At 41.2% G+C, this 25,290-nt stretch overlaps 1 protein-coding gene across 1 annotated transcript; it reads right to left on the reverse strand.

Moving 5' to 3' along the window:
- Positions 1-20,142: 20,142 nt before the first annotated feature.
- Positions 20,143-24,405, reverse strand: LOC125376916 (perlucin-like). The gene is made up of 4 exons (XM_048389474.1): positions 24,329-24,405; positions 24,142-24,227; positions 23,532-23,625; positions 20,143-20,380 (listed from the first exon to the last, which is right to left on the reverse strand). The coding sequence occupies exons 1-4, from the start codon at positions 24,390-24,392 to the stop codon at positions 20,157-20,159; spliced, it is 468 nt and encodes a 155-aa protein (XP_048245431.1). The 5' UTR covers positions 24,393-24,405; the 3' UTR covers positions 20,143-20,156.
- Between the last annotated feature and the right edge of the window lie 885 nt (positions 24,406-25,290).

Here is a 25,290-nt window from a genome sequence, read left to right on the forward strand (position 1 = left end):
ACCAAGTAAATGTGTTTTCCAGGAAGGTTATTCCGTTACATAAAGCGACAAAACCCTTTCCATATCCAATAAAAATCTCTGTACAAAGCAGAGTCGAGTGTACGATTCCGACTATATCATGAGAATGTGTTTATGAAACACTATAAACGTCACATATCATATGTCATATACTGCGCCACCACGACATGTATAATATGTTGTAGGAATACGCTATCGATTTGTTCGCTACTGTCAAACTCCAATGTTATTGGAAACTCTTAATGATGGATTTCTCTCTTGCGCTGTACTCAAATCACAGCAGAACATCCCATGTAACTTTTCAACTTGATTAATACTTTGCTTTGCATCCTACTTCAACCGCAAACACCGACGAGTACAAGAATACAGTTAACTACGGTTATCACGAACACGCTTATAACGAACTGGCAGATATAACGAACTGGTTTTTAGGTGCCTGCCATTTGCTGTTTATATGCGGTTACAGGCCGGCAAAGCCACATTTCGAAAATAGATAGCCCAAATTGATGTGGCTCTCGCGGCAATGGTTATGGTTGCGTGAGTGTATAATGTGGCTCTCGCGGCTATGCTGTCAAAACATGCTTTGTGATTCTAACAGGTTACCGTATATAACAAAACAAGTCTTGTTTTCTCATTTTTTATTCAACAAGGATAACATATTCATCAAAACTTTACATTGTTGAATATGAATAGCATATGAATATCATAATGGATTTAATGTCATTACTGCAGATGAAGGAGGTCGCCCAAGTGCTCAGCATATTCCATCTCACTCAGGTGTTGGTTCAGGAGCTGGATCTTGAGGGACGCAATACGTGCATCGTTTGCCGTGTACTTCTTTCTTCGTGAAGGTTCTGACCACTGGTGAGAGAGTCTCAGGACTGCAACCTCTTTGAGTGACTGCTCTCGCTGAAATAGCTTCACTACCTCGTAGATGTTCGGGTGGCACTTCTTGGCAAGTTTCTTTATCTTGTTGTGCCACCCTTCCAGGTGATTGTTGGTACAGTGGCCTTGGTTTTCGAAATGGTTCCAAATCTCTGGCATGAAGTCCCCTCCTTGAACCCAACTGGTTGTCACGTAGTCCATGAAGGCAGTCACTTTAGGGCAAGCAGGAGAGTCAGCAATGGCATCAAGCCACACATCATCCACTTTGTCACGAGGTACTAGAGGGAGGGCAGCTGCTCTTCTCACCAGCTTCTTCACCTCCTTATCTTCCTTATAGTCCATCACCAGACCTTCTTTCTGCACCCTCCTCCAGATACATTGGGTGAAGTGAAAGAAACACCCTCTAACTAATGTCCCAGGAAATGCTCAATGTTCTTGTCTGTAGTGAAGATGAGGATGTAATTTAAATGTGGGACACTCATTTAAAGGTATCGGTAATCGGATTAATTAATTACCCGCTAGAATAGGTGAAATGCTCTCAGCTGAAAATGTGGCTCTACCGGCAATAACCATTTCTGAAATGTGGCTCTCCCGGCTAGACACCTTATATGCAGTATATATGCTTATAACGAATAACGGTTATAGCAAACTAGAATTAGTGGTCCCTTTGAGTTCGCTATAACCGTAGTTTACTGTACAAAAGTACATCAACTCGGTCTTTCCAGAGTTTAGCAAATAACTGAGTTTCATATGAAGGCTTTTTCGTTACATTTAATGCGCCACCACGACAAACATTAAATGTTGTGGGAATACGCTATCGATTGGTTCACTACTGCCACGCTTCATGTCATGCCACTCTTTATGACGCATATGATGCATATGACGCATATGATGCGCTGTACTCAAATTCTAGGAGGCAATGGTAATGGAAGTCTTCCAGTGTGATTTACATATTGTTTTACATAATTAGAAAGATATCCTACTACAACAGCAAACACGGACAAATATAAGAATGCATAAGTACATCTGTTGGTGAAACCGTCCCGCCATTGAAAACAATGGATAACTACGTGAGATTAAATAGTTAGTGACGTTTCATGATAAAAACTCTTATATTCTTTATTAATCCTTTCACGAAATATGTTTATCTAACTTTGTAGATATTTCAAAACTAAATGGAGGATAAACATTTGTAGTTTGTTGAATAGGCCGTGTCACATGTCACTTCACACTGTGTGCTAGCGGTACTCGGTTGACCGCAAGGGCTGGAATAGTTTAGGAGTGAGTAAACACGGTATAAAGCCGTCTCTCACACTATTCAAGTCAAGTGTATGAATTAGTTGACAGAGTCCACTGTCTGGCAGGGTTTGTTAACCAATAATGTTGGAAGCCCTCATATGATTTTACTGACCCGTGAAGATTCCGGGGTAGAATAGGTTTTTAGCAACCCATGCTTGCCGTAAAAGGTGACTATGCTTGTCGTAAAATGCGACTAACGGGATCGGGTGGTCAGGCTCGCTGACTTGGTTGATGCATGTCATCGATCTAAATTGCGGGGGTCGATGCTCATGATATTAATCACTGGTTTGTCTGGTCCAGACTCGATTATTTACAGACCGCCGTCATATAGCTGGAATAATGCTGAGTGCGGCTTTAAACAACAAACCAAGCAACCAACCATAACATTTTACTAGCTCCATCGACAATATTTCCGGCTATGCTTTTCCTTCTCGAAAACGATGCACTTTGGTACTTTTGACCGATCACCTTTCTCGTGGCATCCTTATTCTTACCACCATCGACAGCTGCAAAAAGTTTGGATTGTGACATTCTGACAGACAAATATTTAGTACAAGGAATAATGTTATCTCATTTAAAAATATATATCCACAAAATAAAAAGTAAAATTCAATTAAGATAATCTAGACTTGAGTTGGGTTATTTCTCTAATGTAGTATCTAGGGTCTGGAGACTAACATTCTGAATTTCTGACTAGTGACAGGATTTTATTTGACAGAAAACGATGAACGATGTTCACATGTCATCCGGAGGTCGCCATTTGCAATATGTATTATAACGTCTTGAGACCATGACGCTGAACAACGGGCAAGCTGATTGGCTGCTTGGTGCTAAACGTTTGTCTGACGTGTGGTGGTTCTTAGACTTTCACACGCATCGCTAATAACGCATGTACTCGTATATCAGTCATATTCAATGTATGCAGAAACCCAGTTTACTTCTCCGCTTTGGTTTCCGATCAAATACGTATACGCAAACACGGACAAATATAAGAATGCAAAAGCGTATATGTTGGTGAAACCGTCCTGGCATTGTAAACAACGGATAAATACGTGAGAGTATAAATACTTTTTGACGTTTCGTGGTATTAACCCTAAAATTCTTGATTAATTCTTTCATGAAATATGTTCATCTAACTATGAAGATATTTCAAAATTAAATGGATGATAAACATTTCTAGTTTGTTCAATAGACCGTGTAACATGTGACATGACTCTGTGGCATATGTACTAGTTCGACAGCAAGGACTGGACATAGTTAAGGAATAAGTAATTACGGTTTTAGGTCGCTTTTCACTTTATTCAAGCCATATCACGACGGAGGACATCTAGAGTTGACTTCACACACTGAACCCGTGTTGGAATACAAACCCAGGCGTTCGGCGTGACGAGCAAACACTTCACCCCACCAGGGCCCCACTGGCTCGGACAACAACATGAGGTGGGGTGATAAACAACAGGCGCGATCCGACAACTACAAGAAAAAGTGTTGGGGATGATAGTATGTTTAGAAAATTGTAATGATTAAAATAATACGAAATTATCTGAATGTCGCCTACAGAGGAGGATTTTAATGGCGTTTTGTTAACTATTTATGATGTATATGGAGTAATGCCCCTTTAGTTGTGTGGAATTAACGGTATGAAACACGTCTCGATTTAACAGAGAAAAATTAGATAGGTAAGGTGAGGTGACATGGAGTTTAACGTCACGTTAAAGATTGTTTCACTGCGTGTGCGTGCGTGCGTGCGTGCGTGCGTGCGTGCGTGCGTGCGTGCGTGCGTGCGTACATACATGCTTGTACTAGTCCAGCCTTTATGTATTTGGCATGACGCGACCAGGGGATCCAACTACCGATCAATATTGCGGAGTGCGGCGTGAAACAACAAACAAACCACCGATCTTCCGCTCTCAAGGCAGACGTTCAATCCACGGAAGTAAGCTCGAAAAATAGTCAAAAGGTTGATACCACTCATCTGTGAACAACCCATATTGTCTCATGACCTTGGAAATTAGATCAGATTGACGCTTGTGGGTGCGTGCGTTCGTGCATGGCTGCTTGTACCAGTCCGGGCCTATGCTTGTTTTGTATTGCTAGCCCACTGAGATACCATACCATAATTTAACATGGTTAACCAACATAGACACATTATACTGACTGTCCCAAATGCGTAAATGGATGTTCAAAGATGCCCATCTCTCGATTGTCCGGCCCGGACTCGATTTTGTACAAACTGCGATCATATTGCTGAGTGTGGGGTTAAACAAGAAACAAACAAACAAAAATACTACACCACCACTACAACTACCACAACTACCACTGCTGCTACTTTTATGGGCACAGTCGTCTACGACTGCAGTTTACTGTGCAGACATGCGTCCCTTTGACGCGCCAGAAGTCTATGATTCTGAGTTCGAATCTCGGTTCGCCCTGATTATTTTGTCTATTTCTAGATTTGCCAGCATCTTACCTGCGCTCGTGGGTTTCAGCAAAGTGGTAATCGTTCAGCTTTATCTCCCACATTAAGCCGGGATGTAACTGGAATACTGTTAAAAGTGACGCTTAACCCAACTCAATCTGTTTATGCCAGGAAGGCATGTAGCAAGATTCTGTGAGCTCATCAACGGCAATGAGGGTCGCGGTAGTGTAAAGAAGTGTTCTTTTTATCCCGATTTTGCTTCTGTCCCGGCCTTCACAAACACTGTCAAAGTGCATATCATTGACATATTATACCCCTTACTTCACAACCTCCTTAAGTACATCAACATATCTTGATATGAAATGTGTTAGGGTCTCGAACTACTGCTGAATTCAATCCTTGCGTTTTGCCACATCGCTTGACCTGTACTGACAGTAAATGTCACCCTCTTGCCCCCTATTGTGAGTAGGTGAGTATGGTTTTACGCCGCTTTTAGCAATATTCCAGCAATATCACGGCGGGGGACACCAGAAATGGGCTTCACACATTGAACCCATGTGGGGAATCGAACCCGGGTCTTGGGGGTGACGAGCAAACGCTTTAACCACTAGGCTACCCTACCGCCCCTCATTTTGTGGGGCTCCCCTTACGTGATGTGGACCAGCACTACGTTTTCAACACCACACACTATCGGGCAAACAATCAGACCGCCGTTTGATTGTGAACAGCTGGAAATGCACCAACTGCGAAACCCGCTGTAATCCCACTGCCAGATGAATCGATGGAAATACACGTTTTCAGTTTTGTGATTAGCCCGTTATAACTGGCTTATTCCCACTTTGTATATTAGCTTGTGGGCCTTGATCCTCCAAATAAGCAATTCATTGTAATGTCAGGTTTGATTTATTGCAAAACTGGACATTCACAAAGTTGAGTGGCAAAAATAATGAGCCCATTGGTAATTGTAAGCTTTCGAGAGGACAATACATTGTTGTCTGAGAGGGCTGTTTGGTTCTCGTGGTCCCCAGTTGGTGTAGACCATCTGTTGTTCTTCCTCGTTCCAGGACCACCTCCTAGTCTGGCGGAAATCACTGGCACCAAGTAAGTAATTAGGTGCGACGGACATTAAAGATATACATAGACAAAGACTTTCACAATGTTAAGACAGATTAAGGTAGAATTAATCTTACATATCGATTGAAAGACATCATGATGTTTCCTTGACATTAATAGTGGAACCTTGTTATCTCGAACTCCGTTATCTCGAACTCTGTTATCTCAAACGTATTCTCCGGTCCCGACTGCGTTGCTATATAAATGCATATAAATTTGCCCGCTTATCTCGAATTCGAGATAAAAATACATAGTGCACTCGGACCCAACTTTGGACTTATTCGTAGAACACCATTCAACAGATTGCATACTATGAGTAGTATAGAGTTGGTCTGTCACGTTGATAAATTGTAATGTGGCAGTGGAGACCGTGAGTAATTTATGCTCGATCGTTCGAGACGTTTCGGTGTGGGACTGTTTCCAGAAGGATGACTGTACTTATATAAGAGGACACGGGGCGATTTAAGGCATTTTACGACCTGACTTGGATTGGATGCCTGGTTGAAAACAACGAATTCCTGCCAGCACTAAGACTATTCCAGAATCAAGAACAGAGAGATTCAAGACATTCGACTATCGCCTGTTACTAATTGCTGCAACCACTTATAGTCCAGTCAGTCCAGCTAGATATAAACCCAACCCACCACAAATTTAAACAGAAACGATTTCAACTGATTTACACTCTGAAACCATCCCAGTACTACGTAAAAAAGTCTACAAAAATGGAGTGGTGGAATATGGTCAGGGGGTCAAGGTCACTCTGAACCTGTTATGTAAGATTATGATTTTTAGCTTTTGTTTAAGTTATGCCATGATGCATATCAAATGACAGCTCTCTTCATGAGCTTTTTAGAAATATAAACTTTGCCAATGTGAGCTATATAGATCTTGGGAAAAACAAAAACAACGCCATGTTTAGTCTAAGAATAGTAATTACTACTATCAATCATGAGCAATATTTTAAAATATTTATTTATATTTAAAATATGTAGAATGTTTTTGATTTAAACATTAGAAAGTCGATATTAATTTAGAAACTTAAAAACTCACTGGAGCCAAGCTGCCGAACGTGGTCACCCATCCAACAACTTTCCGCGACCAATTTTGCTAAAGTTCACCTGATATGTGACCTGTGCACTGTATACAGGACCACGTGTCACCACGTACTACTGCTACTGCTACCACTATTACAACTGACACTGTAGACAAAGGTATATCATATTTACCAAGACACCCACTGCAAGAATGTGTCAAAAGGTGTTCAAATTGTAAATTAAAACTAACGTGGTCCACTAAAAAGTAAAGTTTACCAGTGAGTTTGGTTCTTGAGATACGAACTTGATAAACTTGATTCTTTATAACACAAAGTAAATAGTAACCATGTAACACTTAGTTAATATTCAGCGTATTCGTTTTTACCATTGAGAAAAACCTTGAATTTTCCTTTTCCCCGAACAAGCGCAAATAACACCTCATTAAATGTACAGCATATAACACCGAGATAATATCCAGCTTATTCATTTTTATAATTGTAAAAACCCATTCAATTTACCTTTTCCCCGAACCAGCGCAAAATGCCTGAGGAAGTCATCTTCATCTTTACTTGTCACCTTGGCAAGGTCACTCCTCAAATATCGGCACATCGACTGAAAGGAACAGTCAAAGTGTAATTCTTAAACCTTATAATCCTCTGGTTACTATCTTTACTGGCAACAGTTGCTGTTGACAGTATCACTGTGGTTTAACTGAACAGGATTGAATTACCATGAATAGACATCTACACAAATAAATGGAACCAACAAATTCATTGCTGTACAACGAACCCTCCGTGGTGTTAAAGTAACATGTACAATCTGCATGCCGCTTGCCTTTTAGTTTACGTTACAAAACACACAACTGCAAAATACCTCACAACTTTCGATAACAGTATAATACCTGAGTACGGTTACAGCCACTACAATAAATATGAAATGATGGTAACCAGATTTCTGGATTAACCTTTTGTTTCAATTTGGGAATGACACGTAATAAGTGCAATAATACCATTTCAACTCACCTCATGAAAAGGTGCAGCGTTTGCTCTTTATGTTTTACGTATTGGAGAAAAAACGCTTACGAGGTTTTGGTAGACAGAGCATGCCCTGGGGAGAGGGAAAACCAAGGGGGCCCCCGCGGTTTTTCCCGACCCCCAGGGCATGCTCTGTCTACCAAAACCGAGGGAATGTGTTTTTCCATACTTATAAACCGTCTAAATTGATTAAATGTTATAACGAGCATATATAAATGAGGCGCTTCATTATAGCGCTTCCTTGTAGACGTGATATCATAACTTGCACGTGAAATTCGCTGACTTGCCAGGCGTTCAAGAGCACTTGGATGTGTCAACAACAAACCACAACTAAAATACTTACTTTTAAATGAAAGTGAAATCTTCGGTTTCTAAATGTTTGTGTTGCAATATTCCACTTCTTTAAAACTTTTCAAAACGAAAATTTGCAAATTTTAAAGGTGTTTATGCTTTACAAGATTTTCGACTTTAAACAATCCAACTGTTACATAGAGGTAGTTGTGACGTAACGGCTAGCAGTTACTGCACGTGCAAATTGTGCAGCATTGATAAGCACTTGTTTAAAAACACGTGTTTGAAACCTCGCTGTCCTTTAACCAGAGACTCTGAAGTAATGTCACTTTTAAATTGTTCACGCGGAACTGTACACATGACATTCAATTTTAATTGAATTACAATTTTGAATTGTTACTTGTCATTTTTTCAGTTACTTGGTTAAACCTGGCATTTGAGGTTCTACATTCAAAGTAAAACCTCCCGAACGAAAATACAACCTCACAATAGGTTTTACTTTGAAAGTAAAACCTCACAATAGGTTTTAATGCCTATACAAAGAACTCTCTTACTTAATAGAGATCCCAATGAATTGGTCTATAAGTGCAATAAAGGCCCAAGTGGTTAAGACAAAGTAGAGAGAACTTATGTGTAACAACTTCTTTAATACTGTTAAGGCGACGTTTCGGTGTAGATCCTTATACCGTTGTCAAGCAAGACTGAATGAGTGAGTGAGGACCTGTCCCTCTTTGGGAGGGTACACATATCTAGTGTGAGTTTGGTATTCACATAATTTCTGTTTTTGTATTGATATGATTTCTATTTTCGTATATTGATACAATTTCATTTTTATCCTTGCTGCTCTGTTTATATACGTTCGAGTAGCTATCCATCTCTCAGAAATAGAGTTAGTTTGACCTTCGCTATTGCTTCTCATGGCTTTAGGAGATATATGACAGATAGCGGATCTAACTGCAATTCTTGTTTTAACCGGGCCCGGGCTGGGGCGTGGTCTTGACATTCTAGTAACACGTGATCAATGGATTCAGCCTGATTGAAAAATGTACAAACCTGGTCATAGTGCTTTTTGTGACCGAGTTTGAGAGTTGAGATAGCAATTTCAATTTTCCTTTCATTTGAGTATGAGTATGACTTTTTTTGCATCTTGGGTTGAATTTTGTAAAGCCATCTGCCGATCTTCCTTGTGTCCCACTGGGCTTGCCATCTTTGGGCTATAGTGCTTTAATTTTGCTTTTTAGCTCTAGTTTACTAAAGGGAATAGGCTGTATCTCCGTTTCGCCAGTGTGTCTGCTTTTTCATTTCCATGAATATCTATCTGAGAGGGGATCCAACACAGCTCCACCTGTTGCCCTTGGTCCTATAGTTTTGTATATTCGTATAGAATATTGTTGACTGTGTTTGGCCTGGTGTTTGCGTTTCTGCCGCTGATGGCTTGGAGTGCGAGTCTGATAGGACGACTGCCTTTGCTTCCGGAAGTTCCGGTATGAGTTTGAGTGCATGATGAATCGCCTCCAATTCAGCAGTGAATACTGACTGCCCATCAGGCAGGCGAACCGAATGTGCTTGGAGTTTGGAGCTGTGGATATGGATCCCGTAACCAGCACTGTTGTAGATAGAATTCTTGGATCCAGTGGTGATTATTGCTCAATGAGTTCATAATAGGCGGATGGGATGAAATAGCCTTGATCTGTGTTGATTGATGGCTTGTGGTGGCGAATGTGGGTGTATATTTACTTCTTAAAAGGGAAGTAAAACCCCAAGAGAAATAAAACATTTAACAAAAGCCATGAAAATACCAGGGGGCGTTACCTCAATCTAAACCTATTCAAATACTCCTCCACAATTTTAGTAAATTGTCATACATAAAGGTGTGGAATTCGCCTACACTAAATTACAATAGAACAAAGATATATATACTGGCCAAAAAAAGAAACGCATAGTTGAAATCTGTTTTTCAAAATTGACTGTTCTTAAAGATAAAGGCTTGAACTCAATATAAATGTCATGATTGCTAACTGTGAATATTGACCATACACTAATTTATTGCATCCGAACACAACGTTTGGTGACTCGTCGCCAAAATACAGCATCTTGAAACCAAACTGGGAGAAATTGCATGGAGAAAGAGCTGTAAACATGCTGCACGTGCAAATACGGCTACTTAACCTTTATACCGATGGGTATAAAAATTTGGCAGTCCAGCTACGAATCACTCTCCGATGTTCTGTATACGTGATTCTCATGATGCCAAGACTGAATGAAGACTGTAGAAACAGAGCCATTGGACGTCTGGAGGCTGGAGAAAGTCAGACATCAGTAGCCAGGCACTTTACCGTGTGGCAGAGTACCATTTCTCGTCTGTGGCAGCGCTACAGACTCCACAACTCTACAAGAGATCGACCAAGAAGTGGTAGACCCAGGGTCACAACTGCAGCGCAGGACCGCTTCATCCGGGTGTTGTATCTTCGCAACCGGACAATCAGTGCAGCATACACAGCTAACAACGTTCCTGGTCTTCGTAGAGTCTCAGCGCAAACCATCAGAAATCGCAAGACAACATGGAATACGGCCAATGAGACCATATACATCGCCCGTTCCGCGGCAACATCATCGTCGTGCACGTCTGCAATAGAGCAGAAATGTTCGACCACGGACCCAAGTGCACTGGAGAAGAATATGCTTCAGTGATGAGTCGCGGCGTCATGATGTGGGCAGGCATATCCGTGAATGATAGGACAGATATGGTGCACGTGCAGGGAAATTTAACTGCTGTACGCTACCGTGATGAAATCCTTCAACGTCACCTTATTCCTGCCATTGACGTCAGAAGAGAGATTTTCCAGCAAGACAACAATGTTACTGTGCTGCCATGGCCCTCAAAATCGCCTGATCTAAACCCCATTGAACATTTGTGGGATCTGCTAGACAGACGTGTACGACGCCGACAGCCTCAACCACAGACGCTTCAACAGCTGAACCATGCATTGCAGGATGAGTGGAGAAGGATTCCACAACGCAAGATTCAACGACTCATACAGTCCATGCCCAGGCGGTGCAGAGCTGTGATCGATGCTCGTGGTGGTAACACCCGGTACTGACTTTGGCACAGTGCCACCAAAGACACAGACGTCCCTTAGAACATTAAAAGACTGTTTGTAGTGTAGTGTCTCATCCTGTGTAAAATTTGGTTGTTGTATTTTCATTATTTATTGTGTAATCCTATTTAATTAAACATGTAATGAAACACTGATTATTCTGTTATGCATTTCTTTTTTTGGCCAGTGTAGATCACACATATAGATACACAGGCATATTGCTCAATTAACAGGAGAATTAATGTGGCATAAATACACATTCACAGATCCGTTAGTCCAGAGTCGTCTACTTTCGCCCACAGTGCATTTTGCCGGTTTACTCCCATCAGAGACCGCCTCCGTGGTCTAGTGGTAGAGCGTCCGCCCGGAGAGCGGAAGGTCCGGGGTTCGATCCCCGGCCGCGTCATACCAAAAGACGTTAAAAGATGGTACTTGTTGTTACCCTGTCTGGCGCTCGGCATTAAGGGGCTAAAACAAGGACTGGTCGGCTCGGAGTCAGTATACTGTGTCTGAGTGGGGTATTCAGGTTAAACTGCGGCATGGTATCTCAGTGAGCTAGCACTATAAATCGGCATCAGTCCGGACTAGTACAAGCAGCAAGACACACACACACACACACGCGCACGCACGTTGCTAAATAAGTGCAATAATCTTGGACGCGACGTTAAACCCAATTTCACCTCACCTTACCTACTCCCATCAGTCATGCATCAGTCCCCAGTTGTTGACAGAGTTGTTGACAGAGTTGTTGACTTTCATGAGGACATGGTCAACAACTGGATGGACTGTGGTGTAGGGTATCCACTGTCACAATGAAACCACAGACAAACAACAACTGCGAAGGCTTTCATAGTTGCCTGAACTGTTCGCTGCAGCATCAGCCACCCATTTTCCACTTTGTAGAAGTTCATTAGAATGATTGAAGGTGCTGAGCGTGCAAATCTTACACAACTGGATTTGAGTGCCGCCTCACCTAGCATGAACAGGGTGTACCAGGGAATGGATAATAGGCTACTCAGACGCAACTTGAACTGCAAGGGAAGCCAGACATCCCCAACGCAGTACCTTGATGCTGTGGGACATTTGATCAAGTAGGTTTAAGAAAGGTATGGAGTGACCCGTGAAATGTACATTTTCTTAAATGATAAGCTATTACACTGATGGAATGAATTTTTTTAAAGCCTACTTATAACCTAAATGTTTAATGTATTAATGTCTTTATGACATATTATATACATCTTAATATATAGCTATATATTCATGACACATATGTACATTTTCGTATTGTTTACTGATAAGCCATGAAGTACAGTTGCTTTCACAGAGTCATGATCAGTGACCAACGAATCATCCATTGAATTGAAAACCGAGTCGCCTTAACCTGCTTAATATTTTGTAGGCTAGTTTAACCTGAAGCGACAAGCTTCAACTGCTGAAAAATATATCTACTTCTGATTTTCATAAAATTAGGAATTGATCTATAGCAATGATAGATCAGGTAAGTATGTCCACTATTCTTTTTGTCTCGACTGACTGACATAGCATTCCTTATGTCTATATTCTTGCGTCTAAATTCAAGTTCCATTCGCAACTTCACTCAATAAGTTCGCTTACACCAAGAGTTTCCTTTTATGTCGTGGTGAATCACATAAATTGATTTAAAAATTATATGGAGGCCTCTTTGCATGAAGTTGGCACCTCTGGATACCACTTCAAACCTTCAATGATTTTGGTCATCACCTCTAGATATCGTGACTACAAATACATTAATTCGTCATCTGTAGATTCCACACCTGTGGCCTTTTTTGTATATATACCAAGTCCCTTTCTCCGGTTTGTACGGTGGAATACTAAAATGCTAAAACTGCTCCACTAATGATACTGAGCTGTGTTTGCATGGCACGCATCCATCCACATGTTGCCGCACAAACGTGTGACTTCGTGACTGTGAAAACTGGTTAGCTGTGAGTTGATAAAATAGATATCACACGCGTGACATACACAGTAATTAAGCGGGGATGTTTTGTGAGAACTTTCCGCAGAATGTGTCAGTTCATATTTGCAAAATCAATATCAGTACACTTTAGTGTTGCATATGAAATACGACCCACACAAGCAAAGTGGAAACACTATTTCAATAAAAATGTATTCATCTGCTGTTCTCTTACTGTTATGACAAAGGACATACACAGGCCATACCAAATACAAGCATGATTTGGAAAGTTTTCATACTAACACCTGGTGTTCACAAAGGGAGACAGCAGGTCCCGCTCTACTGGAACCATCATCTTACATGTCGTGAAATCCATGAAATATCTCTCGCCCATAACATGTGTTACAAACTATAAACTGACAGCGCATGTCATGGTGAAATATTTGATTATAAACTCTCAAATCATAGCTATGTCATAATAACATCTTATATTTCAAAAGGAGAGTTATTACCCATCACATATCGCATACCAGTGTTTTCAGTCTTGAGTTTCCTGGCCTGTGAGAAGTTGGAGAGACGTTATGGAGGAATTCACTTCATGAAAGGGTTATAGCAAACAGAAACTTGATGCCTGCTTCGGCTTAATTAGATCCACCCCAAACGTCCTCTTCAACTAAACTACTTTCAATTAAATAGCCTTATAAAAGCGGCAAAGTTATCGCAATGGTACGGAGATCATCTTGTCCGGAGATTTACGGGGTTTGATTTGAACTGAACAGAACCTTCATCACTCATGTACATAGCATAACGAGAAGTTTATAGAGATCTAATGTGTTATGTCATGGCAACAAAGTTAACACTATTTATATCTTAATGAAAAAGAAATATGGCGAAAACAGTTTCCTCAAGATAGGTATGTGTTTACTTTGAAATAGATTCATCATTTGAAAGACCGATGGGCGGTTTCTGTAATAATAGTGGCAGGAACCTTTTTCACAAACAAATAGTGGTACTCGTCTCTAATGTCATTTGGTGAACACAGTGCATTTTCCTTCTATAATGTGAATATGTTTCCTGTTTTAATAGGAAGATAGTGACAAGAAATAAAAAAAAGTTAAACTAATTTTACCTTTATCCGACAAATGTCGGTTTTGTCTTTAACAGCCTTGTAAAATCTGCTTTTGAAGGATGTTGCTAGGTCTGAAAACGATTGTTTGATAAGTAGATCTTTTAGATCACTCGTGATTTTGTGCCGAAGCCAATCGATATATTTCAAATAATGTGCGTCACTGGCCACAGAAATCCTTGAGTTTGAAGCAGCGCCCTAGGTGTGCCCTAGGAAACCTCGGCCATCGATCTGTTAGCTGCGGTACAATCGTCCGTGCCACTAGTGTAGTCTAAATCAATGTTTTGTTTCATATCCAAGGTGTAGTACGTTACTTTGTCGTGACTACACATAACCCCATCAACTCCCTCCTCACTCATGTTATACTAGAATCAACACATACCAGAGTGACTGAGTATAGTTGTACGCCGATTTTAGCAATATTCCAACAATATCACGGTGGGTGACAACAGAAATTGCCTTCACACGTTGTACCCGTGTTGGGATGGGAACCCGGTTCTTCGGTGTGACGAGCAGACGCTTTACCCACTAGGCTATCCCACAGCCAACACATTCTAGAAGTGGCTGTAGCATTAATATGGAACATCGAGTACTTGGACTCTCGGAACATGTTTAAACTCATTTCAGGTTCCTTATTTCAATATTTAAAAAAAAATACTTCATCATCAAATAAAACTCTTTTAACCATATCAACTCGATCTGCCCAGTGTTTACAAAGTAAAAGAGTTTTACATGATGGCGATTTCGTTGCATCAACTGCGCCACCACGACATATATAATAAGTTGTAGGAATACGCTATCGATTTGTTCTCTCCAGCCACACTCTATGTCATTGGAGACTGGTTATGATGAATCTCTCCCCTGCACTGTACTGAAATCACAGCAGACCATGCTAAAGGAAGTTTTTCTGTGTTATTTACATGTACATATTTATTGACACAATTATAAAGAAATCCTACTAAAACAGAAAACATCGACGAGTTTAGGAATAAAAAATGATGTCCCACCAACGGAAAAATTTGTGAGAGTAAATACTTTTTGACGTTTCATGATATTAACATGATTAAGTAAGGTGAGGTGAAAAGGAGTTTAACGTCACGTTCAATATTTTGTAAAGAGTCCTGGGGATAAAAGTATGTTTAGAAAATTGTAGTTAAAATAATACGAAATCATCTGAATGACGCATACGAGGACTATGAGGGTGTTTCGTTAACTATTCATTTCTTATATGTAGTGATGCCCCTATTTGTGTGGACTTAATGATGGGTAACACGTCTCGATCAAACTGGGAAATAATAGTTGAGGTAAGATATTGTGAAATGGAGTTAATGTTTAAGTGTGTAACCCTGCGTGTGACATGTGTGAGCGTGCGTGCGTACGTGCGTGCGTAGAGACGTGTGGATGCTTGTAATAGTTCGGTCTTTTATGTATTTTGGCATGACGCGACCAGGGGATCCAACCACCGCTCTCAGGACAGACGTTAAATCCACGGAAGTAGGCTCGAAAAATAGTCTAAAGGTTGATATCACTCATCTGTGAACAACCCATATAGTCTCATTACCTTGAAAACTAGATCCGACAGGCTGTCTGTGTCCTTTATTAGAGCAAGACATTGGCAATTGGAGCTTTGTAGGACCTGACGTGCGTCTTATCTACTTGCCAAGTGTGGCGTTATACCTACTACTACTAGTGCGACTACTACTACTACTGCTGCTGCTACTGCTACGGCTACTGCTACTACTACTACTACACCCGTTAAGATCCGGTTCGAATAGGTCTTCCCCAACCAATGTTGTCGTAAGAGGCAACAAACGGGATCGGGTGGCCAGGCTCGCTAAATTGGTTTAATCCATGTCATCGTATCCCATTTGCGTATGTCGATGCTCATGATGCCAATGACTGGGTTGTCTGGTCCAGGCTCGATTATTTACAGACCGCCGTCATATGTACGAGGGCTGGCTGAAATGTTCTAAGCCTAAGTGGGATATCTCAATCGGATTGAAACAAGTTTTTGCCACCGACAAGTACATTCATTTAATGAATCATAGACATAAGAACTGCAGCTGTAGTGTTATTATTTTCTTTGTACCAGACCGTCTTGTGAACCTACCCATTGAAATCACCAGAAATGGACAAAACTGGCTATAGGTCAGTCATCAAGTACCTGCAACTGAAAGGGCTAACTCCAACGCAGATACATGCCACTTTAGGGGATGATGCCCCTCCCTTTTCCACTGTAAAGAAGTGGGCTGCGGAATTCAAGCGTGGCAGAGAGAGCCTTGACGATGACCCGCGTACAGGAGGGCCTTCAACAGCAACCATTCCGGAAAACATTACCCGGGTGCATGACATGGTGATGGCTGATCGACGACTGGCCACTCGACATATTGCCAGTGTTGTGGGCATCTCTCATGAGAGGGTTGAGCACATTATCACCAACGAGTTGGGAATGACAAAAGTTTCTGCAAGATGGGTGCCAATGCTCTTGACAGCGGATCAGAAACGTGTCAGATTCCTGACTTCCCGTGACAATTTATGCCGTTTTGAAGCAGATCCCGATGATTTTTTGGGCCGATTTGTAACCATGGATGAGACCTGGATTTATCACTTTCAACCAGAAACCAAAATTCAGTATAAAAACAATGGAAGCATCCGGAAACACCAGTCCCCCAAAAAGCCAAGTCGGTTCCTTCTGCTGGAAAGTTGATGGCTTCAATCTTTTGGGATTCCAAGGGTATTCTGCTAATTGACTATCTTGAAAAAGGCCAGACTATCAATGGACGATATTATGCTGACCTACTGAGACAGTTGCGTGAAGCTATCAAAGCTAAGCGACGGGGAATGCTCACTAAAGGAGTCCTGTTCCACCAAGACAATGCTCCTGTTCACAAATCGGTGGTTGCCATGTCAGCGATCCATGATTGTGGCTTCGAACTCATTGACCACCCCCCTTATTCACCCGATTTGGCCCCGTCAGACTTCCACCTGTTTCCAAAAATGAAAAAGGAACTTAGCCGGTCGCGATTTTCCTAGTAATGATGACGTCACTTCCGCTGTGAATTACTTTTTTAGGGTGGCTGAAGAAAATTTCTTCTTGACCGGCATCCAGGCCTTGGAGCATCGCTGGCAAAAGTGTGTAAACCTGGAAGGGGACTATGTAGAGAAATAAATGAAAACCATCGACTTGGTACGGGTCTTTCAAAGTTAGGCTTAGAACTTTTCAGCCAGTCCTCGTTGCTGGAATATTGCTGTGTGCGGCGTTAAACAACAAACAAAAATACAATTTAAATCATATATCACTAAACAAAATCATATATCATAAAACCTTCCTCTTTATGCCAGTGTAGCAGGGCGTGGAGTCATCCCACAGATGACATCCTTACCTTGTCAACTTGCTGATGGGGTTAACCTCTTTGGTCATGTGGACAAGGCGTCCGACCTCGGATCAGAAGGTCCGTGGTTCGAATCCTATCACGGAACTCGGAAATTTTATGGTCACTACATTGGCGCCCCACGTTGGCGCCCCGTGTTTTATGGCCGCTACACCAGGATTGCACGATGGGGGATTCCTTGAGTTCAGTAACGGGACTGTGGGGCGCGGTATGGTACTGAAGTATTCCTTTAAATCCGGATTCTGTTTCTGTCGGCCTTCATTAACGCTATCAAAGTGAAAACTGATGCATACCATGATCATTTTACACGCCATACTTCACATTTCCCTTAAGTACATCAAGATATGTTGTTATAAAATGTGTTAGGGTCTCGAACAAGACCATATCGAGGGGTTTCATCCCCTGCGATGTTTTCAAGCCTTGGCTTTTGTCACATGGCATGACCTGTGCCGGCAGTAGAAGTCATCCTCTTGCCTCCTTTTGTAAGGCTCCGGTTACGTGGACCATGACTTTGTTTGCAACACCACACGCTATCGTATATTGAGAACGCCGTTGGATTGTGAACAGCTGGAAATGCACCAACTGCGAAACCCGCTGTAATCCTCACTGCCAAATGAATCGATGGAAAGACGCGTTTTCAATTTTGTGATTAGCCCGTTATAACTGGCTTTTTCCCACTTTGTATATTAGCTTTTGGGCCTTGATCCCCCCAAAAACAATTTATTGTAATGTCAGGTTTGATTAATTGCAAAACTGGACATTCACAAATAAAGTTTTATAAATGCATATAAATTTTCCCGCTTTTCTCGAATTTTTGATAAAATACATAGTGCACTCGGTCAGAACTTTGGTTATATGGAACATCATTCAACATCATCATTCAACAAAAGACACACTTCAAGTAGATTGCATACAAAGAGTAGAATTGAGTTGGTCTTTTACGTTGAGTAGGAATATTCTTATGTGGCAGTAGAAACTGAGTAATTTATGCTTGATCGTTCGAGACGTTTCGGTTTTGGCCAGTTTCCAGAAGGCTGGCTGTACTAATATAAGAACGTCGCTATATAAGTGCAATAATCTTGGACGCGACGTTAAACCCAATTTCACCTCACCTCACTAATATAAGATGACACGGGGCGATTTAAGGCATTTTACGACCTAATTTATGTCTTATCTACTTTACAAGTCCGGATTGGATGCCTAGTTGTGAACAACGAATTCCCGTAAATCCTAAGCTATGCTAGACAGAGTGAGGCACCTAATCGCCAGCACACAAAGTCAGCAATTTAACCGACTCAGCCACTGAGGCTTCCACATTGTGTACTTTACTGAGATACATTTGACCACTTTCTAAATGGCATTGTGTGTTCATAGCTTTCCGCATTGTCAGAGGGGTACACAGTGTACGTGATCTAGACTACCAGTTGTCAGACTTTCATTTTTGTGGAAGCCTCGGTGGCTGAGTGGGTTAGCTGCTGCCCCGTGAAGATCCGGGTTAAAATTGGTCTTCAGCAACCCATGCTTGTCTTAAAAGGCGACGAACGGGTGGTCAGGCTCGCCGACTTTGTTGATGCATGTCGTCATATCTCAGTGGCGTAGATCGATGCTCATGAAGTGAATCGCGGGATCGTCTGGACCTGACATTATTTACAGACCGACGTCATATAGCTGGAATATTGCTGAGATCGGCGTCAAACAACAAACGTAAGAACTACTACTACTACTACTACTACTACTACTACCCGGAGGTGGGGTAGCCAAGTGATTAAAGCATTCGCTCGTCATGCTGAAGCCCCGAGTTCGATTTCTACATGATAAAAAAGTGTGAATAGTGCTAAAGGCGGCGTAAAATCATACCAAAGCGTAAACATATCTCCCTCTTTGCCAGCCAGGAAAGCATGTTGGGAGATTCTGTGTGTCGTCAAGAGCCCGCGATGGTGTCAACAAGTGTTCACAAAGATTCTGTTGGCCTTCACAAACGCTGTCAAAGTGTCGATTGATGTTTATCATGGACATGTACCCCTTACATTACAGTCCCCTTAAGTACCCAAAGGTATGTGGATTTAAAATGCATTAGGATCGTGAAACGGGACCATACAGACGGGTTTCATCCCCTGCTACCGTATTCAATTCTTGTTTTTTTGTCACATCGTTTGACCTGTGCTGGCAAGATAGCAAGTGCTGGGAAATATGTGTCACCCTCTTGTGTACTATTTTCCTTTCCTGAGGCTCCGTTTGGGTGATGTGGACCAGCACTATGTTTCCAACACAAGACGCTATGGGGTAACTTGATCAAACAATCAGACCACCGTTTACGATCGTTTACAGCGGGAAATGCACCAAATGCGTTAACCCGCTGTAACATGAATCCTCGATGCAAGATGTGACTCGATGGAAATACATGTTTTCAGTATTATGATTAGCCTGTTAGAAATGGCATATTCTAACTCTATATATGAACTTTTCGGCCTGGATTCCAAAAATAAACAATTACTTGTCATGTCAGTAGACGATTTATTTCAAAACGCGACATTCACAAATATAGTTAAGGGCATGGTCGCAATAAAAATCGGCCCACTGGTAATTGACATGTTTCCAGAGGACAATACAGTGTTCTTTGTCAAGGTAGTTTGGTTGTCCTGGTGCCCAGTTGGTGTAGGTCATCTGCTGTTCTTCCCCGTTCCACGACCACCTACCACTCTGGCGGAGTTCACTGCCACCCAGGAAGTATAATTCTGCTATAGAGAGTAAGGGTATACATAGACGGTGTTAAGACAGAAAAGGAAGAATAAATTTTGACATATATATGGAAATGCATGTTTCAATGACAAACATTATATGTAACATTCATTACTGCTTGAATTAAACCATTATGGACCTACATTTTACAGCACACATCACAAGACTGCATGCTAAGAGTTGTATCAAGTTGGTCAACCAAATTAATTAGGAGTATTGTAATGTGGCAGTTGTCAGAAAGCGATTGAAATGCTAGTAAAATATCGAGTGCTGTCGTGGCCAGATATTTGCGGCGGTCGGCTACAACGAGTAATTTACAGTTATCCGCCTTTGTTGTTTACAAACATGACTGACTTGATCGTTTCAAAGTGTCGGTATGAGTCAGTGTCTAGGAGGCTGGCTGGACCTATATAAGAGCGACACACGGGCGAATCGAGGCTTTTTTCGACCTGACTAGCGTCTTACATACTTGCCACTAACAGATTGGATGCCTGGTTGTAAAAACCGAAAGCTGGCCAGATTCCAACGTGTTCTGGATGCAAGGACGCTGACATTCAAGACATTCGACAAGACGAAAGCCTGGACATTCGTGAGTATATTATCGCATGTTAGTAATTGCTGCTTGACTGTGTTGATTTTACAAACACAAGGGATAAATATTTCAAATCATCATCAATACCGGATCTTTTTAATAGAATCAATTCTCATTTAATTATAGGTATTTTAATTAAGAAATTGAACTTATTAATAAATTTTGAATTGTGTAAATAGCTATATTTTATATTGGTAATGTATAATTTGTAACTTAGATTGTTAGTGGCTATATCCTCAAAGGGGGTTGAAGTAGCGTAAAATTATTGTCCCCCTGAGAGGATATGTAAGGCCACATCATTCAAAGTACATATATTCTTACCTTGGTTTTAAACGTAGTATATTTGTTTATTTTAACGGTTGGATTAATTGCATACCATCACCAGCAGCTGAAGGGTTGGTATAAATCCTGCTGGGGAGCCGTGCAGATAGCAGAAGTAATGTAAGTCCCCACGGTCCCTAGTGAGGTGGCCTAACTTTGGTTGCTGGTGATCTATAGCCTATGTTTATATTGTATTGTTGATAGAAAATGTATTCTTTTAACTATTCTCAACTAGTTTTAAAATCGAAACTGTGATACTCTAGTTATCTTACTGTCCATCCTTGACAGCTTTTTATGAAATCAAATATATAATTATTATTACTGTTTCGTCACGATTTGGCTGTAATATTGCCGATGTGACGTTAAATTTCACTCACTCACTCACTACTACTGCTGCTGCTGCTGCTGCTGCTACTACTACTACTACTACTACTACTGCTGCTAGTACTGCTACTACTAATAATACTGCTACTACTACTGCTACTACTACAACTACTACTACTACTGCTGATACTACTACTGCTACTACTACCGTTACCACCACTACTACAACCATCACTACTACTACTACTACTACTTCTACTGCTGCTGATACTACTACTACTACTACCATTACCACCACTACAACTATCACTACTACTACTACTGCTGCTGATACTACTACTGCTGCTACTACTACTACTACTGCTACTGCTTCTACTACTACTACTACTACTACTACTACTACTACTGCTGATACTACTACTACTACTGCTACTGCTACCATTACCACCACTACTACTACTACTACTACTACTGCTACTACTGCTACTACTACTACTACTACTACTACTACTACTACTACTGCTGCTGATACTACTACTACTACTGCTACTGCAACCATTACCACCACTACTACTACCATCACTACTACTACTACTACTGCTACTACTACTACTGCTACTACTGTTACTACTACTACTACTTAAACAATTAAGACGACTACTACTGCTATCACTATTACTACCGCCGTCACACTGCTGGAACAAACGAAACAAAACTACTACTACTACTACTACTACTACTACTACTACTACTACTAAGAGTGTTACACTGCGTGCGTACAGACGTGTGTGGATGCTTGTAATAGTTCGGTCTTTTATTTTTTTTGGCATGACGCGACCAGGGGATCCAACCACCGCTCTCAGGACAGACGTTCAATCCACGGAAGTAAGCTCGAAAAATAGTCTAAAGGTTGATATCACTCATCTGTGAACAACCCATATAGTCTCATTACCTTGAAAACTAGATCCGACAGGCTGTCTGTGCCCTTTATTAGAGCAGGACATGGGCAATTGGAGCCTTGTAGGACCTGACGTGCGTCTTATCTACTTGCCAAGTGTGGCCTTATACCTATCGGAAAAACGTTTCGTTTAATTTAGAAATTTTACGTCTCAAAGAGTGGTTGATCATGTGAGATAATCCAGAGTGCTGCTACTACTACTACTACTACTACTACTACTACTTCTACTACTACTACAACTACTACTACTACTACTACTACTACTACTACTATCATTATTATATATCTTATTTACCAGGACGCGTGTCAACAAGTGTTCAGGTTGTAAATAAAAGCGATAAAATTAATGTCAATAAAACCTAATGAATATTGAGTATTTATAAGTTACTAAATAATCAGGATTTAACACCTTGTTAATATCAATATTTAACACCTAGTAAATGTTCAGCATAGAGCACCTTGTTCATATTCAGCGAAAAAAACCTAATGATCATTGAGTATTTATAAATTACTTAATATTCAGGATTTTACACCTTGTTAATATTCAGCATATTACACCTAGTAAATGGACCCATGAAGATCCGGGGTACAATAGGTCTTCAGCAACCCATGCTTGCCGTAAAAGGCGACTATGCTTGTCGTAAGAGGCGACTAACGGGATCGGGTGGCCAGGCTCGTTAACTTGGTTTAATCCATGTCATCGTATCCAAATTGCGTAGGTCGATGCTCATGATGCCAATGAGTGGGTTGTCTGGTCCAGACTCGATAATTTACAGACCGCCGTCATATAAAGCTGGGATATTGCTGAATGCGGCGTTAAACAACAACAAACAAACAATACCTAGCGTAAAACATCTAATCAATATATAGCATATAAATCCGAGTTACTTAATATTCAGCACAAAACACATAGTTGATATTTAGCATCATCATTGGAAAGAACCCTTGAACTCACCTTTTCCCCGAACCAGCGCAAAATGCCTGATGAAGTCATCCTCATCTTTATTTGTCACCTTGGCAAGGTCACTCTTCAGATATCGGCACATGGACTGAAAGGAACAGTCACAACTACCAAGTTTAAAACCCACAATCATCTGTTACAGTCTTTACTGGTAACAGTTCTAGTTCGCGTTCAGATAACATCACTGTGGTTTAAGTGAGCAAGATGGAATTACCAGATGAAAATGAATAAACATCTGCACAAAATAGAACCGACCAATTCATAAACACTCAAACGTATGAATTGCTGTATATGGTCGATGACAGGTATATGCACAATGAAAAATAGAAAAAGAGCATGGCTTTAAATTTCACATACTTCTGGAAAGATGGGAAACACACCTTCTATAATGTCTTATATCCCGTACCTCCGTATACCCTTTGGTAATATTTGTACAAATGTAAGTACATGATGAAGGGTCATACAGGGACACTGTATGTCTCCAGATGGACATTATAACATGTCATGTAAAGTAAGAAAACATGTCACGGCTATACTATTGCTATTTAGTTTTACTAAACCTCTTGTTCAATAACTTGAGATCCGAAAACAATATCAGATTTACCCGAGCTTCCGAGAAGGATCCTTTGGTTGTGGAGAACCAGTAGCACGAAGTTTTATATTTGACAAACCCAAGGGGGCATCGGTCTCCTGCAAGACAAAACGACAATGCATAGATATACATGAGATGTTGAATTAAGAGTGATAAAGACCAAAGATTACAACCCAAATCTGTGACCCAACAACGTCACCTTGTACTTGCATAAACATGCAGAAACCGACAACCATCAGAGTGAGGACTTGGTGTGGAGCCATTGCAGTCGATAACGGGTAATGCTGGATAGAACGTTAGTCAAACTTATATACAAGATGCTAGGTGTGAAGGTATTGATTTTAAAATGACAACCGGCACATGTTGATGAAACGTGGCATATTGATCTGTGATATGTTACATCGAAACTGACGATTAAAATAAAGTATACCGAACCACAATTTACGTTCATTGAAGTTTAGATACATGTCACATATTGTTCGATGTAAACAATTACGATTTAAACAATTTAAACATCGTCGCTGCTGCACGCGTAAAATGACTTTATGAAGCAAAATGTCTCTGCACGTGAAGCACGATACACGTGCACATAAGGGTATAAGTGTCATGCCAAAATAAAGTGTGGAATCGAAAGTAGTAGACCTGAGAACATGACAAGGCAAACTGCTGAACATCGAAAGAGGGCAACTTGTATGGTGCTGTTGGTGGTAAGTCGCAATAGTTGTGAACTGTACGAAAACGACGATGACCAGGTTGTCGTCACGTCGCAACAGCCAATGGAGGCCACGATCTCCGCACCTTGTACCTACGTAACATATTCCTCGCTGTGACGTCATCTTGAGCGACAGCGCTTGTACGCGCCATCAGTCGTCATACAGTACGTCACTGACTACAGCAGCGTGATATCAGGGCCATTGTGAAAGATGACGTTGGCGAGGCAACGCCGTCTCCAGCGTTCGCGTTGGGCACGTCAGGTTCAACGTCGGAACTGGCAACCTAGGCTCTTTTCCGATGAGAGCAGGTTCCATTTTTTTCAGAGCCGACGTCAGAACTCGGGTCTACCGACAGAGATCAGATTGTACTGGCACTGAGAGATGAATGGAGGGCAATTTCTCATTACATCATTAGACACCTAACTCTACCCGAGTTCAACAAAAAACT

The sequence above is a fragment of the Haliotis rufescens genome, unplaced genomic scaffold (assembly GCF_023055435.1).
Source record: "Haliotis rufescens isolate VD_foot unplaced genomic scaffold, xgHalRufe1.0.p SCAF_8, whole genome shotgun sequence".
In the NCBI taxonomy this organism is placed as follows: domain Eukaryota; kingdom Metazoa; phylum Mollusca; class Gastropoda; order Lepetellida; family Haliotidae; genus Haliotis; species Haliotis rufescens.

Excerpts from the sequence above, each read along its gene's own strand:
- LOC125376916 (XM_048389474.1), bottom strand. The coding sequence starts at position 24,392 with ATGGCTCCACACCAAGTCCTCACTCTGATGGTTGTCGGTTTCTGCATG. Across the intron at positions 24,228-24,328 it reads CATGTTTATGCAAGTACAAG|GAGACCGATGCCCCCTTGGG; the intron begins GTGACGTTGTTG and ends TTTGTCTTGCAG. Across the intron at positions 23,626-24,141 it reads GATCCTTCTCGGAAGCTCGG|TCCATGTGCCGATATCTGAA; the intron begins GTAAATCTGATA and ends TGTTCCTTTCAG.